This window comes from Leucopleurus acutus (genome assembly GCF_964270905.1).
Source record: "Leucopleurus acutus genome assembly, chromosome: 1".
NCBI classification, from domain to species: domain Eukaryota; kingdom Metazoa; phylum Chordata; class Mammalia; order Artiodactyla; family Delphinidae; genus Leucopleurus; species Leucopleurus acutus.
The window spans coordinates 68,238,421-68,256,159 of NC_139142.1; the positions used below are offsets into that span (position 1 = coordinate 68,238,421).

Here is a 17,739-nt window from a genome sequence, read left to right on the forward strand (position 1 = left end):
TTGGAAGGAATAGTGAAAGTGGGATGTAGGGGAAAGGAACGCTAGATTTACACCAAATGTAGAAATAATGGAATTTCAAGTTAGTTTGTATGTGACCAAAAAAATGAATAATTAGGTTCATTTTCAAATTCAATTAGCATTCCTGTATTCTATGCCTTCTATAATCTAGTAGTGTAGGAGTTAAAAGCTTGAGGGTACCCTGTGATTCCCTAGAAAACTTGTGAGAATTAAATGGGATGTGATGTACGTAAAGGGACTGTCAGGTGATGACAATGATGATGATGATGATAATTCGTATTTTTGAGTGTGTATAGTTATCTGGGCACTCTGTGTACTGTACGTATCTTATTACACCTAATTCTCACAACAACCCTACCATTGAAGATGAGGAGCTCAGAAAGCTTAAGTGATTTGCTCAAGATCATGAAGCTAATAAGGGACAGAGCCAAGACTTTCATTTGTTCCATTATAACATACATTTGTTTTTTAGGACTTTAAAATTATACTTTTTTGTGTGTGTGTGTGGTACGCGGGCCTCACCATTGTGGCCTCACCCGTTGCGGAGCACAGGCTCCGGACGCGCAGGCTCAGCGGCCATGGCTCACGGGCCCAGCCGCTCTGTGGCATGTGGGATCTTCCCGGACCGGGGCACAAACCCGTGTCCCCTGCATCGGCAGGCAGACTCTCAACCACTGCGCCACCAGGGAAGCCCTAAGATTATACTTTCTTAAGGAGAGGACTTTTGCCCGTGGTATGAATATTTTCTATATCAAGTAGCTCAATATCCTGTTTCTAAAACATATATTTTACAAGAAAATATCAGGCTGTTCATGCAAATAGCTTTTAATGTCCTAATTCTTTTGTGTTCTAAATTGTAGCTAATTTTATAGTGCATATTTGATGTAGAAAATGAAGCTAAGAAGTGAAATCTTTATGGATATAAGTCGGTGCTCATCAGAAATGTTAATTTATTCAGTAAAGCATTTTTATAATTCCAAACGGTTTTTATAAATTCTGGTATTCTTTAATAGAGATGATATATAATAAGATTATGCTAATATTTCTCTTTTTTATTTTAAAGGAAAACATCGTAAAACAGGAAGAGATGTAGCTATTAAGATCATTGACAAGTTAAGATTTCCAACGAAACAAGAAAGCCAACTTCGTAATGAGGTTGCAATTCTTCAGGTACTTTTTTGTTTTTTATGTAGGGGCTATAAAATGTCCCCTCAACTTCTGCAAAACAAAGAAAAGTTATCCAAATATCTGTGGCATAGATATTTAGGAACATTTTTAAATAACTGAAAAGGCAGATCAAGCATCAAACTGCAGCCTGTGTAGTATCTTTCCTGAGTCTAGGCAGCGTTTTTTTATTTTTCTTATGTACTTAATTCTAGGTTTTAATGTATTATTAATTCTCATTAAATGGGTAATGTTTCAGCATTTGCTCATAGTGGGCACGCTGAGACCATTTTGTTTTACATTATCAATGAACTTGCCTTCATAAACATTCCTCCTTTATGCTGTGATAATTATATGAATTGAGTACGTAGCTGTCAGCATATCAGGTAAAAGAGTAATACATGTCCGAGAATACATGATCTTGATCTTATTAATGTCCTCTTTGTGTCTCACTGTAAGCCTTTTATTTAATATTGAGACTGTTCCTTAACTCTTCTCATTTTTAAAGCCAGTCCCTTTTTAAAGCTAGAATTTGTTAATAAAAGGTATTATGTGATATATATAATTTCTATAACTATTAAAACTTTTTCTGCAGATCAAAAGGAAATGGAGCAGTTGTTTGCTAAATGTGGTCAACCTAGCTATCTAGTCTAGACAATTTAGACCATTGAAAGTGCTCATTTTTATATAACTTCCATAATTCTCTACTTGTCATGCAAGCTGATCATAATTTCTAATTTTTAGTTTTATTGAATAATTTTCATTTGAACGTTGCTAGCAAAGCAAAACAGATTACATTTCTTCATTTATTGTTTCATGTAACTGCTATTTATTGAGTTTATACAATAAAATGTTGAAAAAGATATGATTTCTGCCCTAAGGGAGCTCATGTGTACAGATAACTGAAAATAATTGCTGCTGTACATAAAAAATGACATAAACTTTTCTGGGACTCATATTTTCTAAAGATGGTGTTCTTGTGCCTTTGGACAACTAATGTAACACAGAGAACTACCACAGTGTTCTCTGCTTTCTTGGAAGATGATAACTACAGATCTTAAGCTGACAATTCATAGATTCATAGCTTAGTCCTTGCTAATCAGATTCTTTTTTTTTTATTATTATTCTTAATTTGGCCGCATTGAGCTGCAAATGACACCTTTCCACACTTGGACCCTGCTGTCCTGGTCTCCACCCTCACGTAGTGTCCTGAAGGCAGACTCCTTTGCAGCTTGCCACAGTTGGCATAAGGAGAAGACATTTATCCTTCCTTTCAGGACATAAGAGGAGTTTCCCGGTTAACACGGATGGTTATATCTTTCTACATTTTATTGCAGCTGCAGAGGAAGGTCTAAATTTCTGTGTATAGCCCTTTAATTGGCTTTCCTGAGCCTGTCAACACATTATCAGCTGCTGACTCTGTAGTAAGGTAGAAAAATAAAATACACCATAAACCAACTCCATCTCCTTTGCAGAAGAGTAGCTGCAATCAACAACTGAGATGCAGTAAACATACATTTGGCAAAAATTCCATTGTAATGTGAAAAAAGAGTTTGCTTAGGTTGAAAGTCAAATTCTGCCCCTTGACCATATGAAGAGTTTGAGCAGCTCTTATAATATGGCCTGAAATCTCAAGAATCCTCATCACTTATCACTCGTCCCCATTGTCCCCAACCATATTTCACTTGCTTCATCAAACTCATATTTATTGAGTACATATCATGAGCTAAGCACTGTTCCAGGCTCAGTGGATACAGTGGGGACAAAAACACACAAGTCCTTCCTGTCACGAGTCTTTAAATTGTATTACTCAGGCTTACTTCTAGTCTGATGTTTGCAACATACTTACGTGTAGAATTTTTAATTACAGAACCTGTATAAGGAGTCTTATTAAGGCTTGGCATAAATATATGAGGTTCAGGAGTTCATACTTTATCAAAAGTTGACATTTGTTTCAAACTTGTTCCTCAAAAATTACTCTGACCTATGTCCTCTTTTTCCCATGACACTTATCATCTTCTAGCCTATTACAGAATTTCCTTTATTATATTTGCTGTGGGTTTCTTTCCCCATCCCCTACCCCAGCCCCTCCACTGGAATATATACATTTCAGGAGGGAGGATATTGTTGTTTTGTTGTATCCCAAACACCAGAGACTGTTCCTGACAAACATTAGGTATTTAGCAAATATTTGTTGAATGAATGTTTGTTGAATTAAAATTGTACAGAGACATCATCCTGTCACATAAGAAAACATATTGCTACATAGTATCCAACCAGGTAGCAAAAGTCCAGACTCTACTTTCTATTAATGGTTAATTGGTTAGTTAAGAAGGACTGTGTGTGGTTCGTTCTTTGAAATCCCTCATTCCCCTGTTTTATATTGCTTCTCAAAAGAAAGAACTCATTTTTTGAACCTGAAAAGACAAAATGGTAATGAGGCAAGCGATGAGGGAAGGGTTCTGACTCACTAAGTGATATGTTCAGGAAAAGTACCATGATTGAAATCAGCTGAATGGTGGGGAGGGTTTTCTTTTACTAATCTTGAGGAACAGAATTCTGTCCCTCTGGATATAAAAGTGATACCCAGAAGCATTTGGTATTCTCTGCCCTGTGGTCTGTAGCTTATGAAAGCTGTTTTCCTGGCTTATGGTTATACCTGGAGTCTGACAAGTTCTGCCCCATCCCTTTCCTCTTTCTGATTCTCCAGAGGGGATCAAGTGGGCCGAAATGGCTGATGGGAGAAAATTCCCCTCATGCAGTTCTGTTAGTCCTCTGGTTGAATTTTTATTTGTTTCTGTTTTTGTAAAAAAAAAATAAATAAATAAGCACCTTAGCTTATAGAAAACTTCAAAGTTGTATAAATGCAGAATGTGTAAAAAAGTAGACTTCTTTCTTTTTCTATTTCATCTTCTTTACATAACCTATGTGAAGGCTTTCCAAAGTCTGATTCAGTCATTGGAAAACCAAGCTCTTTAGATATCTTTGAATAGTTGGAAAATTAAGGCAAGTGTGAATCTTTTGGCATAGTTATCCCTTATTTATATCTTTTCGAGTAGCTATTTTCATTATCTCTAAATGCTTCATTATTATTATTATGTTTCAGAAGAATGTTAATTAATGTAGACGTTAAACTTGGTTCAAAAATTCCCAGAAGATCCTATTTATATTGTTATTTTAAAAGTTGTATCTTGATTTTTAAAAAGGTAAATTTGAAATTACTGTTTTTTCTATTCATGTCAACAAAATAAGAATAAAAAGATAGTTTACGATTATTAAGGGTGTCACAGAAAACTGACTTTTACAAGGAGGTGCAATTACATCTTATAAGGCTTAGAAACTTAAAATCTAAAATAAGTGATGTGGGCGTGATATATTTAATATAATTTATCAACACAGGCTTGTTTGGTCTAAATTAATTTTTATTTTCTAACATAGTATGACAATGCATAAAAAGCTTTAGGATAATACTTAATTGATTTACTATTATTTTTAATTGATTTACTATTATTGAATATAATATATGAATGAATATTATATTCTATCTGATTTGAATATAATTCTATATATTCAATTGATTTACTATTTTGAATTTAATTCTAATTGATTTACTATTATTTTTCCTCTTTACCTTAAATATCAACTTATTTATCTAAGGAACAATACTAGAGCTTCTGTTTATAATACAGTATATTAAAGCATTTTGGAATTGTAAAGATGCTGAATACAAAATGTAGGAAACAATATGTAAGAATTTTACAGGCCATCAATTCAGTGTATCCCCTTGCACTTATCTCCTGAACTTCCCCCATCATTCTTATTTCTCTGTTGTGTGGCAGTCCTCTTCCCATTTTAACTTTAAAACAAAATAACAGCAATAACAAACTGTGAGCTCGATATGTCTGCCACCTCTCATAACTGCAGCACGTTTTATATTGCCACACTTCAGATTTCTGCTCTATGCTACTTCCCATTCTTATTCATAAATTCCTTTCTTTGATTTCCACACCTTTCTTAAAATACAAGGCCCTTTGGTCTTCTACCTCTGCCCAACTATCACCCTTTGGCTATATTTTAGTCTTTACCCTAGTTGACTAGTCTCAGTCCTTCAACAGCATTGATCATTTGCTCCTTTTTAAATCTCACTCCTCACTTCATCCCTGCACTTACCAGGCCCCGTTTCACCTTCCCTGCTAGCTCCATCCTTCTTCTTGAACTTCTTCTTTTCGTCTAAATGATGTATGCTAATCTGGAACTCATTCCCAGAGTGAGCTCATCCACTTTAAGAGAGTTGTCTGTCATCTCTTCACAGGTCATTCCTTAATTTAGCTCTTGAGCTCCGTTCTTTCACAGACACTTCAGTCTCCTGTTTCTGACCTTAGGACATCTCCACTTTGCTGTGCCAGTCTTACCCAAACCAACCAGCTGAAAACCAAACGATTATTCCTAATGTCTTTCCCTGCAAGTTATTCTTTTGTCTATTTTGCCATCATTCTTCCAGTTTCTAAGCCTAGTATCCTTTACCTTTAATTAATAAAAATATTAAGTCATTCAGCAGTACCCTGAAGCACTTCCTTCTTTGATACAAAGCGATTTACTGGGCCTCTGGGTCATATAACAATGAATGAAACCTTTTAGGATGTTTATCATCTATTTGAGCAGATAGATACAAGTAGCTACAAGTCAGGATAGCTGTGGAAATATCATATACTTATAGCTGATTCACTTTGTTATACAGCAGCAACTAACACAAAAATGTATAGCAATTATACTCCAATAAAGATGTTAAAAAAAAAGAGTCATGGATTATGACAGAGGTCAGGACATTGGAATGAAGGATTACTTCAAAGAGAAATATAGCATTGGCGAAATCTTGAAAGATTCACTGCCTTTTGGTAACCAAAGAAATGTTGGAAAGGGTCATTAGGCTGAGGGGCCACCTTAATAAATATACTATGAAATGTAAGTAGAAAACTAGATCATTTTAAAAGAGTGGCTTCAAACCATTTCATGTGTCCTCAGAAAGAATTCTAGAAACCTTTATTTCTGCTTGTGTATTTTTAAGTTGACAGATAGAACTATTTTGTCAGAAGTTCAAAGAATTTTAATTTTGTACTGTACTGAAAATATTGATATTTGAAAATGAGCTGCTATATAACTTATTTAAATATACTCATTAGAATCTAAATATCAGAAACATTTGATATTTTTTAACAATCATTTAAAAAATACATGCATAGGCTTTTTAAGCAATAGTTTATTTTACAGCATTCCTTGTTTTCTTTGACTACGTAACACTTTTCCCACAGAACTGTATTCCAGTGTAATGTATTTTTATACTTAAAAGTCTTTTACTGGTCCCCCTTTCATACTTATTTGCAGTAAACGTAAGTATATATTTTTAAATTTCTTGATTACAACACTAAATGTTTAAAGCATTCTCCTGGACGAATTTATCATTACAGTTATTATTAGTAAACCCTTTATCCAGCAAAGATAAATATTCTAAAAATTTTGATCTATGTTTGTTAAACATAAAAAATGAAATGTTGCTGAAAATACATTATTTAATGAGATTTTTTAAAATTTAGTTCATAAATTGGTGGGTGATTATTACTTATTGTTTGAGTTAAACAGAGTTCAGCAACAACTTTTGTTTTTCTAAATTGTAGGAGCCCAGCTGTAAGCCCTCCCAAAACAAGACAAAACTATCCCAGTGATTTACTTCGAAATTCATCCTCTCTCTTTTAATTCTCTCTCTGTTAATAAATCTATTAAATGCTTCTCTAATTTTGGTGAAAGCATGAATTAGAAACTAAGTTGCAAAAGAACTGATTTCCAAGTTATTAGGGTCATTCACTTCATATCAACACAATGTTTCAAATTTTCCTTTTATTTTTCTCCCAGACAATTTCCTTCCCCATGGCAAGGTACCCTAGTAATATTTGGAATGTGTGAGAAGCATGCCTTCCTTTTGGAAAGTGGAAGAAAAATTATTCTGAAAGGCAACTTGGGGTGGGAGAATTTGAAGACTGTGGGGATTTTCTCAAATAGATCTGTATTAGGAGAATATTTATAGACTGTTAAGATTCATTCATTCATTCAAAGTATAGTTCCAAGCAGTAGAGACACAAATGTAGACAAAGCACATTTTCTTAAAACTATCCCTCTGCTCACATATCTTTAAAATCTTCTGGTACCCCAAAAGTATGCCTACCATAGTTTAGAGACTGCTGTGAAAGGACAGAGTACGCTTAGGTAAGACTGGGAAATGGCTTTCATGTGAGTTCATAGAGAACCTTAGATATTGTGCCAAGTCAACTGGATTTTATTATGCTTTGGTGTTTGTGAATTATTGAAATATTTTGAAAAAGAAATTGTTATGATCAGATCAGTATTTGGGGATGACATATTATAGAGAAAAATGTTTAAAGGCAAGAAAACTTTCTTAGAAGCTATTTTCAGCTAGTTGTGACAGTCAAAATGCCCCCGTTCTTGTATAAATAAATAATTACATTTTAGGCTCTAATTAGAAAACTATGATGTTTTATGAGGAGGAAGAGTTTGTAGAGTGACTGCTCATTGTTCCAGATGTTACAGCTGTTACAGCTGTCTCAGAAGCTTAGATCTGGGGGGAAAAATTGGGCATCAGGTGCAAAAGAAATCAGAGAACATGTCAGAGTGATACCTTTAAAGGCAATGGAACCTCAGGAGGGGATTTGGTAACACAGAACAACACGGTGGCGGTACATGAGCTTAAAAACAGAATAAGCTGTAAGGAAGACGTTCTTCCAGCTAGGAAGGCGAGGAATGCAAATTGTCAAGGTGGATGTCATAACAGGTACAGAGGACACTGCAGTGAGAAGACTGACGAGGCAGCATTCAGAAATCCAGACAACATGCTCAAATGCACTCTGAGAGCAAAGTGAGGAGGCTTAAGCAGCGTGGCCCCTGAAGCATACTAGTTAGAACAGGCAGGACAGGTCCTAAATGGATTTGAGTCCAAGGAAGGCATTGAGGCAATGGATAACATAGAGTTTAGAGAGCCTAAGTTCTGGGGTTAGACTGCCTGCGTTCTCACATCAGGCTTAAGAGTCTTAAGAGCTTGGTTAAGTTACTTAACTTCTCTGACTCTCACTTTCCTTATCCAGAAACCTTGAACAGATGTTATAAGAATTGAGTGTTATAATTTTGTGAAATTCTTAGTGCCTAGCATATAGTAAAGATTCCAAACTTATACTACTAGTATTGCCACCACTAAGTTGTAAATCTAGCTCCTAGGAACAAGTTCAAATAACTTGATATTGAGAATTTCCTAAATAGAGAACATAGAGACACATAATTTCATTGTAACAGAGAACACAGTTGACTCAAATCCTGGGGTGAAGCTGAACATATATACATTAACATATGCCTTACCCCTGGTAGACACTCAGTAAATATTTGTTGAACAAATTATTTAGCCACAGCTCAAGGAAACAGAGGGATACGGAATCACAGAACATGCCAATAAGACAATAAAGTATTCCTTACCTTAATTCCTTTTTTTTTGTTGTTTCAGGCAAAGCTTTATTTGGGACCCCTGCTGCAGCAGGGGGGAATGAAAACAAGCAACAGTTTCCCTTGCTCGCTCCCCAAGGCGGGTGCGAGTTGGTTCCTTATATGGGGTGAGGGTAGGGATGTATCCAGTGTTCGGCCAGAGGGGTGCGTAGGTGATTTGCCACCCCTTAGGTAGTGTTGTGTGCAGGGGGCATGCACAGTACCCTGCTTTTGCTCCCTACCCCCTGCTTTTGCTCCTAGCTCTTCAAAAGTAGCAGATGGGTTTTTTGGTCTCATTGTATCTTTTGTCCAGAATTTGCCCCAACTGCACATGCATGCATTCCTTTTTGACTACAAAACATGGTAATTTGGGCTTCCCTGGTGGCGCAGTGGTTGAGAGTCCGCCTGCCGATGCAGAGGACGCGTGTTCGTGCCCCGGTCCGGGAGGATCCCACATGCCGCGGAGCAGCTGGGCCTGCGCGTCCGGAGCCTGTGTTCCACAACGGGGGAGGCCACAGCAGTGAGAGGCCCATGCACCACAAAAAAACAAACAAACAAAAACAAAAACAAAAAACATGGTAATTTATCTTCACAGAACAAGATTAAATATGCATCTTGTAAATACCTGGCTTTGTTCTCTTAGTCAAAAAAGACGATCAAGAGTAGGTGGAAAAGAGGTAATCGTGATAGAAAACCAGAGAATAATATTGCTAAACATGAGTGGGAAAATGAAAATTTGCACAAACTGGTGATTTTACTTAAATCATGAAAGAGTCAACTTTTCTTTCTCTAGAAAAAATATGCAAAATTTGAGTTCTTTCTCTTTTGTGTGTACTGAGAGGTTAGTTTATACTTCTTTTGTTTCATCTTACATGTTCATCATATTTCTTCAAATATTTTTCTTTTTTATATTACTGCATGAAGAATTTTAGTGAAATTGTTTCTTCTGAAGACATGTTCTGCAGCTCTAATCTTGTTATCTTCTGCACGTTCCAATAAATAAAGCCCACAGATTATGTGTATATATATCTAAGATAGAGGGAAAAATAAAACAAAGATCTATTATAAGGAAAAGAAAACAAACTTAGAAAATTTTCTGAATAGGTATTGTGTTCCCTAAGAAGTTAGTCATAGTGAAAACTTAGTGTCAGAAGGTCAGGTTCCAGTCAAAGCTTTTCCATTTTTTGGCAACCCTCTTTTTGTTTCCTTAATTATGGCTTAGAATTCGTCTGACTTGGTGTGCTTGCTTCTTCACAGGAATGTTTTGGGGGGGATTAAATTAAATAATATATAAGATGTTTTATATTTATTTATTTTTTAAAATATATTTATTTATTTATTTGGCTGCACTGGGTCTTAGTTGCAACACACAGGATCCTTCTTTGTTGCAGCATGCAGGATCTTTAGTTGCAGCATGCGGAATCTGTAGTTGGGGCAACTCTTAGTTGCGGCATGTGGGGATCTAGTTCCCTGACCAGGGATCAAACCTGGGCCCCCTGCATTGGGAGCATGGAGTCTTAGCCACTGGACCACCAGGGAAGTTCCTATAAAGTGTTTTTTAAATCAATGTTTCCCAACATATTTTTGGAAGATCATGTCTTTTGAGTTCCTTCATGGAAGAGGGTGGGGGTTAGGATGTTCTCATGAAGACAGTTAAGAAAATATTGTGTACTACAGCCAGGTCATCTGCATCTTGGAAGTGAATAGTCTTTCACTTATTAAAGATTCTGAGATGCCACATAATTGAGAACTTAGTTAATTTTGATAATATGCCAGTTAAGTGCCACAGAACCCTTACACAAATGTAAGATATCACAAACTGACCTTTTTGCACATAATGTTCTGTCTTCTAACCCTGTACAGTAGACTTTACATGGTCACTCCAGTTCCCAATATCCAGTATTTAAGACATCAGAGAGATTATGTGTCTACACAGGTCATTTAACCTTATAATAGAATGTTATGCTTTCTGGGGTGCTGACATTTAAATATAGTAACTGGGCTACAGTGATATGAATTGTTAAAAGTTACACTTTAAATCTAACATCAAGGTAAGATGGGATTCATGTGTTCATGTTTCCAATCAGGCAGGTTAACAGGAAATAAAAAAGTTTTCCAGATGTTGTCTCCATTGCCATGCGTTTGTAGCAAATAGAAAAAAATATCCAGATATTTGATCCATTTTTTAACTTTTATGTACAGTAAACACACCTTGACCTACAAATTCCAATTTCCTTATTTTAACATGCCATTCTTTTAATTCTTGCCTTTCCGCTAAAAACAAACAGTAATGGCATAGAGGAAAGGGGGTCACACTTTATGGGTAGAATGTTTACTAACACTGATTTTTTTTAAAAGGTAACAATCAGTTATTAATTTTCTGCCTTTGAAGCCTTTGCTGCTTGTTCTCAAATATTACGTCCTTTTGCCTAAATTCAACTTGGAACTCCGGCCTTTGTCGGGGGCTAGGGGATAGATACTAGGATGCATACAGGATCCTTGCTGTGTAAGGATCTTTCTTTTGATAGAAATCACTCCCTCGACCACCAAAAATTATAGTAACAATTTCACCCATATACAAACATCAATGCCAGTGAAACCTCAGTGTATGTATGACTCTAGATGGTGGGCTTAGGAATCCAGATTTTGCTTTTTAAATTTCTCATTCATACCTCTAACCTGAAAGTTTCCTGGTGATGAGTAGAAAATATCAGATATTTTTATACTGTTTCTACCTACTGAAAAGTCAAGAAAGGCTAGAAACATGAGAGATGATGGAAGGGTTTTTTAAGTGTATTTTTTACATACTCCTCCCTCTGCATTCGGTCTCTTCTCCTTTTATAAGGAAAGGAGAGGACTCATTCTGTTTATCATGTGTCTGCACAGCCCTGGAATCTAAAGCTAGATTAAAGCATTTCCAGAAGAGATGAAGTGCAGAATGACTGAGAGGGTTGTATATAGGTTTATGGATATATGTGAATACAGAAGTTTTATATCAGGTGTCACCTGATTTTTTTTCTTCCATGCAAATATTGAACTGGTCCTTTAAAAAAAATTTTCATGCGCCACTGTTACTTAATAGAATGCAGAGGACTTACAGCTAACTTAAGATGAAATAATGGTAAATTTCGCATTATAATCCAGCCACCTAAAAGTTGACTCCCTTTCTTGATATCCAGACACAATATATGTATTGTCATAGCAGTCAGTGGAGATGCTTCAACTTATTTCTGCCACAAAATTTTGAACTATTTAAACCAGGGTCAATCTGAGCTAATTAGTGCCATACAAAAAAAGTAACATTACACTCCAGTTCTGATGGATGGTATAGGCAGACAATTTTTACCAGGAATGATCTGGTCACTTCTGAGTTCTCAGAGTCTAATAGGTTAAATTTGGTTGTGGCCCCATTGATCTAAATGTCAGCCAGTGATACCTATTCACAGGAGGGTGGATTGTTACATCTGGTCTTATTGAAGTAATATCGGTGCATTTATTCCTCTGACAGTATATGTTAGCTTTATTTGGTTCTAGGTTATTATCAATGTGCATTTCTAAAATTTTACAGGTGAAATTTCCCCCAAAAATGCTACCTCCAAAAAGATAACCACTAGAGTATGAGCCTATTTAAATTGTAGGCTTTTTGCCAACGGAACATGAAATAGGGATACATTCATATGCAACAACCAAACGATCTCCATCCTCATGTTATATCAGGAGGGCTCTCACATGGTGTAACACAGCCCTCACCTGTTGACTTCACAGTAGAGGCACCTCTGCCATCATTGAAGTTTAAAAATACAGCACAAGGGAAGACAGGGGAGGACAAATTAGAAGGTGCAAGTTTGTGGCAGTTCATACTTAGCTTATTGTAGCCTCCTTTAGGTGAAACACAAAAGGAAATTTTCTTTTCTGCCACTTACTTTAAATTTCCAGTTATCAAACTAAAGAGAGAATTTAGGAGAGATAGCTGAGTTTACTGTTATCAATTTGGGTATTATCTTTCACAAGTCTTTTTATAATCATCTGCTCTCTACACGATGACTTTTCAGCCTCTATCAAAGTACTATTACACACTGTGTCCCCTTCATAAGGCATTAGGTGATTATGACTTCTAGGACCAGTAAATGAAGCATAAATTGTAAGAGACTGTGTTTAGAAAATTCATAAGATGGTACGTTTATCCCTCAATCCGGGAATGAGAATCAACAAAGCCGTTGCCATGGTGCTGTGCCTCCGAGAAAGGTACCTCTCTTCCCCACCCCCATCGCTGTGCACCACTGTGCTGTGGTATATTCTTCTGTCTGCTCTGCATGCTATTTAGAATTTAGATTCTGGATTCTTCACTTTGAAGTTTCTTTCTTTCTGTCCCAGTATGACCTAAACCACTTAGTTGTTTGACAGAAAAGTAGTCAGAAGTTCCCACATTAAGGCTGAATCCTAAATAACCTGTTGAAAAGATACATTGATTCTAATTTTTCTCTTTCCTACCTCTCATATGTTTGAGTATAATAATCCTGAAGGTAGAAGAAGGGGAACATATGACATTAATTTTTCACAGCTAAATATACAGAATGAATTTGCAATGCTAGATTTACAATAAAGCAAAACTATTAGAATCAAAGATTTTAAGTACAAATTAAATATTACTTAATACAAATCCAAAAAAAAGTAACATAAAATAGAAGGTACGCATAAACTAAAATTTTTAATTAAATGTTTTTATAAAATATTGCTGCTTTTATAAAATCCTTTGCTTTTAGTGACTAGTTTCCATTGATTACATGAGAATTCTCTTTGCAATTTGAGTCAGGAGAATTTTTGTCTTGATCTCCAAATGGCATTTCCTCCGAGTCTTTGAAACAACTTATATTCACCCCATGGATATGTCATCAATCTGTAATGTGTGAATAGACACTATTCTTTCCTATATTTGACCAAATGTTTCATTTCCTGAAAATTAAATTACTTAAATGCAACAAACAGATGGTCAGAAAGTCCTGTAGTAGCTTACTCTGCCATGAAATTTATTAGCCAAATCCCTGAGCTAGGCCTGAGAAGTTAGCAAAAATTCTTCCTGAACTCTACTATTCCACAGTTGATGTTACAGTCATCAAACCATTTTTAAGTTAATTAAGTTACTTTAGACTTCAGAAGGAAAATGTTGAAAAGCTATTTCATATTTTATATACAAAATTAAAATTGTGAACAAGTCACATCAACTACTTTGATTAAAGCTCATCTTAGAGTTGATCTTAAGGTATTAAAAAGATAATATGAATCATACATGATAGAAAATAGTGACTTTAATTTTTTTTTCTATCTCTAGTCTTCAAATATTATCTTCTCTAGGCTAAATAAATGCTTCTCATCAGTATAGTAAAGAGAATTTGGATGATGAAGGCATGATTCTTTATATTCTGTTTTCTTTTGTTATTGTCAAATGTAAAAACAAGTTTAGTCATTTGGTTCAGTGCAAAAAAAGTACGGGTCTTGAGTAGGCATCTATGATGGCCTTGTCTCAACCATACATAATAAACCCAAAAAAAATCAACTTATTGTATATCAGCTATACAGAAAGAATGAAGTCATTTTGCTATTGGAAAGATTTTTCAGCTACCACTCAATGTATTCTTTAGCAAACCTATGAAACATAAAGGTTTTGGTAAAAGACCAAGGGCCAATTGCAATTAACATATGAGTTTAAACTTTTCTAAGACATTTTTTTTACCAGTGGTGTATACATGACCTTTAGTTCAATGCATTCATTGACTATACTTTTTCCTAAAATATATACCTAACTATATTCAAAGTCCTATACTTTTTTCTAAAATATATCCCTAACTATATTCGAAGTCCTTTATCGAGAAATAGAAAAATTTTCCCTTATCCTTTTCATAAAGATGCTGTTAAAGGAGAGTTGTACAGTCCTTCAGAGTCTACAGGGAACATGGCACAAAATAATTGACAGTAAACAATCTCATTAGTCTATTCCATACTTTTGGCCTAGAACATTTTGGGAATATACCAATTAGATAAGCGCATGTTAAAGTCCTACCTTCTGAATAGGGGCCTCTCAAGTCTTCTTGTTGAGTGGTGGAAAGGAAAAAGGAGTATACTGACTGGAGGACTTAAGTACCACTAGGAACTCGTATGCTTAGAAAAATACAAGTAGAGGCGCATGAGGGTTGACATTGTGCATATATTCGAATAATTTAGGTAGGAGAGATTCCTGGTCATCTTCTGACTCTACCCCCAACCTTCACAGCCTACGACAAGGGCAGCAGAAGCAGCAGGCTGAGCCACTACCACACCACTTCTGTCCTCCCCTGCCCTCCTTGGGTCCTGGAGGTCTCACTCCCTTAACTTTTGTCTTCTCCTTCACGCTCTAGGTTTTCCTCTGTCTAAACACAAGGGACCTGCTTGCTTTGCTGCCTACTTCTGTTGTTCTGCTCCTTTCCTATTCATTGTTCCCACTCCCCACCTAGACAAGGCCTTGGCCAATTAAAGAAGCCAAACTCCCAAGAACACTGCTTGAGTGCTTAAAGTTAGAGTAAATAGAAGAAAGAATCAGTTAAGAAGATACTCAGAAGAGGAAGGTATACTTATCACATCTCATAATGGACTTGTCCTGGGAGAATCATGACTCTGGCAGGACTCTCATGTCATCCTTAAAGCTTCTTCTGTGATCACTGATTTAAAAGAGGACAGCTGAGATGCTTGGATACCCAGAGGCTGGTGGTCTGTCTAGTTGTTGTGACAGCCTGGGCACAGGTTCAGGTATGAACCATGCTGTCACTGGTCTTCCATACTGCGTATCGAACAGATATATGGAGTCATTAATTAGAGTCTCCCACCTAAGGATCTGGCACTCCCACAGTGGTCAAAGTCAACCAGCTATCTGGTCCTATTGGTAGGCAGTCGGGACAAAGAAATTTAAGAGTAGTGACAGTGTGAGCTTTGTTAATCCCACAGTTGTCCCATGTACTTGAGCTCTGACCAGGAGAGAATAACTCTGGGGGCCTAGTCTATCTGAAGTAGCCAGATTTGACAGTTTCAAGAATAATCACTCCAGCCCTCAAGAGGTGAATGGCCATTGAGTGGGTGTGCAGGCATCTCTCAGACCACATTCAGTACCTTGCTATACCATGACCACATTATACTGCATGATTGGGCCCCAAGGCCTCAGAATCAGAAAGACCCATCAGATGTCTGAGGTGGAGATCACAATTGCCAAAGTAGTGGAAGGGCACCCAGAGAGACAGGTTATCATCACAGGAGCTACTGCCAACCACAGCCATAGCTCCATGTTGAGTTGATGCCAGGCTCTCTATGCCGATGAGTAGCATGGAAGACAATGACAGTGCAGATTCACCCACATCCCCTCTACTGCTCACCACCTAGCATCTGTCTGTGAGGTCTGAAGAGTGAACCATTTCAGGTTTCCAATAATTTGTGGAATTTTCATTTTACATTTAATTTTATTGCTCGCTGAGATTTTTTTCCCCTAGAATAAAGGATGCAATTTCTTCTGCCTGTTCAGCTGTTAGCACATTAAAGTTAGTCCCTATTTTTTTCTTTTGGTAGTTTTTATTTGTGATGATTTTTTCCCCCATTTTTCATTGAAATATAAGTGGAATATGTAATAGTTCTTTTAATGTTAGGATTTTTTGTTGTCATGTGCAGAAAAAAAATATTAAAAGTCAAATGATCAAAGGCTTTTGTTGATGACCCCAGACCAACATTCAGACTTAAGCATCATTACAAGGGCCCATCTAATGTTAAAAGTAACTTTACTTGACATGTGTGACAACCTGTCAAGCCAAATTCAGCCTATCATCATTGGCCATTACTTTATTGTGGAAATATTTATTGAGTGCTTGAGAACCATGCAGCACTATCACATGGCATGGTGTCCTGAACAAAACAGGGCTCAATAATCATTTCTTTTCTGTTTTCATGGGGGTCTTTACTCTGTGTAAGAGCTTCTGGAGCAAACTAGAGCAGCCTCCAAGAGCAGAGCAGTGCCAAAAGGTTTTGACTAATGTGCTTCATCAGTGCAGTCAGGTGCACTCCATGAACATACTTCATCTTGTCTACCTTAAACTTCTATGAAGTGTGTAGAGATGGCCTAGTAAACTTATTTAGGACAGTATGCTTAATATTGGAGATGATCCTAAGAAATTACAGATTTCTCAGTATGGTATTCTAATTAAAACCTAATTAGCAATTCACTGTGCTGGAACTTGGATTTGTAGCATAGAAAAAAAAAATCACTATGCACAGAAAGTAAAGATGTATTTTTTGGAGACATTAGAATTTCAAAAATATAAGGCAGCACATGTGGAATTTAGAGGTGTTAAAAATCTTAAGTGTGGGTTTCTCCACAGCTTTAAACGTGAACAGTTTTGTATAATCAGTGAGCTTGCCAAACAGTATCAAAAAACTCATTTTCTTCAAGTGCTTTATTTATCTTTAATAGAACCTTCATCACCCTGGTGTTGTAAATTTGGAGTGTATGTTTGAGACGCCTGAAAGAGTGTTTGTTGTTATGGAAAAACTCCATGGAGACATGCTGGAGATGATCTTGTCAAGTGAAAAGGGCAGGTTGCCAGAGCACATAACGAAGTTTTTAATTACTCAGGTAAGAAATCAATTAGAGTCAGAAAAAAAAAAAAGGTAATATCTAATATCAAATGTTATCACTGTTTACCTAGAGCTTTCTACCCTTGTTGTTTAGTCCCTACCTCCCCAGTCTGAACTACACTTAAAGAAAAAGTTGCAGTGGCTTATTGTATTCTCTAATTTATATCTGTAGCATCCAGAGTTCAGGATACGTACCAAATGAATAATGTGTGTGCAGGCTCATGTATTAAAACTACTCATGAAATTTTAAAATGCACAGTGACTGAGTCCTCATTCTTTGAAAATATTCAGGAATATGTATCCTTGTTAGATATCATTGAATTCTTTTATCTACACCTGTTTTGGTTGCTATATGGATACCATAATATGATA

General features: G+C 36.3%; 1 protein-coding gene across 2 annotated transcripts in view; it reads left to right on the forward strand.

The window, feature by feature from the left end:
- Positions 1-17,739, forward strand: part of PRKD1 (protein kinase D1) — a gene marked incomplete at both ends in the record, with an annotated part of 334,107 nt that overhangs the window by 293,332 nt on the left and 23,036 nt on the right. For both annotated transcript variants that reach the window (XM_082853994.1, XM_082853995.1), the window contains 2 exons: positions 1,082-1,188; positions 17,204-17,365. In XM_082853994.1, coding sequence (XP_082710120.1) covers positions 1,082-1,188; positions 17,204-17,365 — 269 coding nt within the window. The remainder of the gene's footprint in view (positions 1-1,081; positions 1,189-17,203; positions 17,366-17,739) is intronic.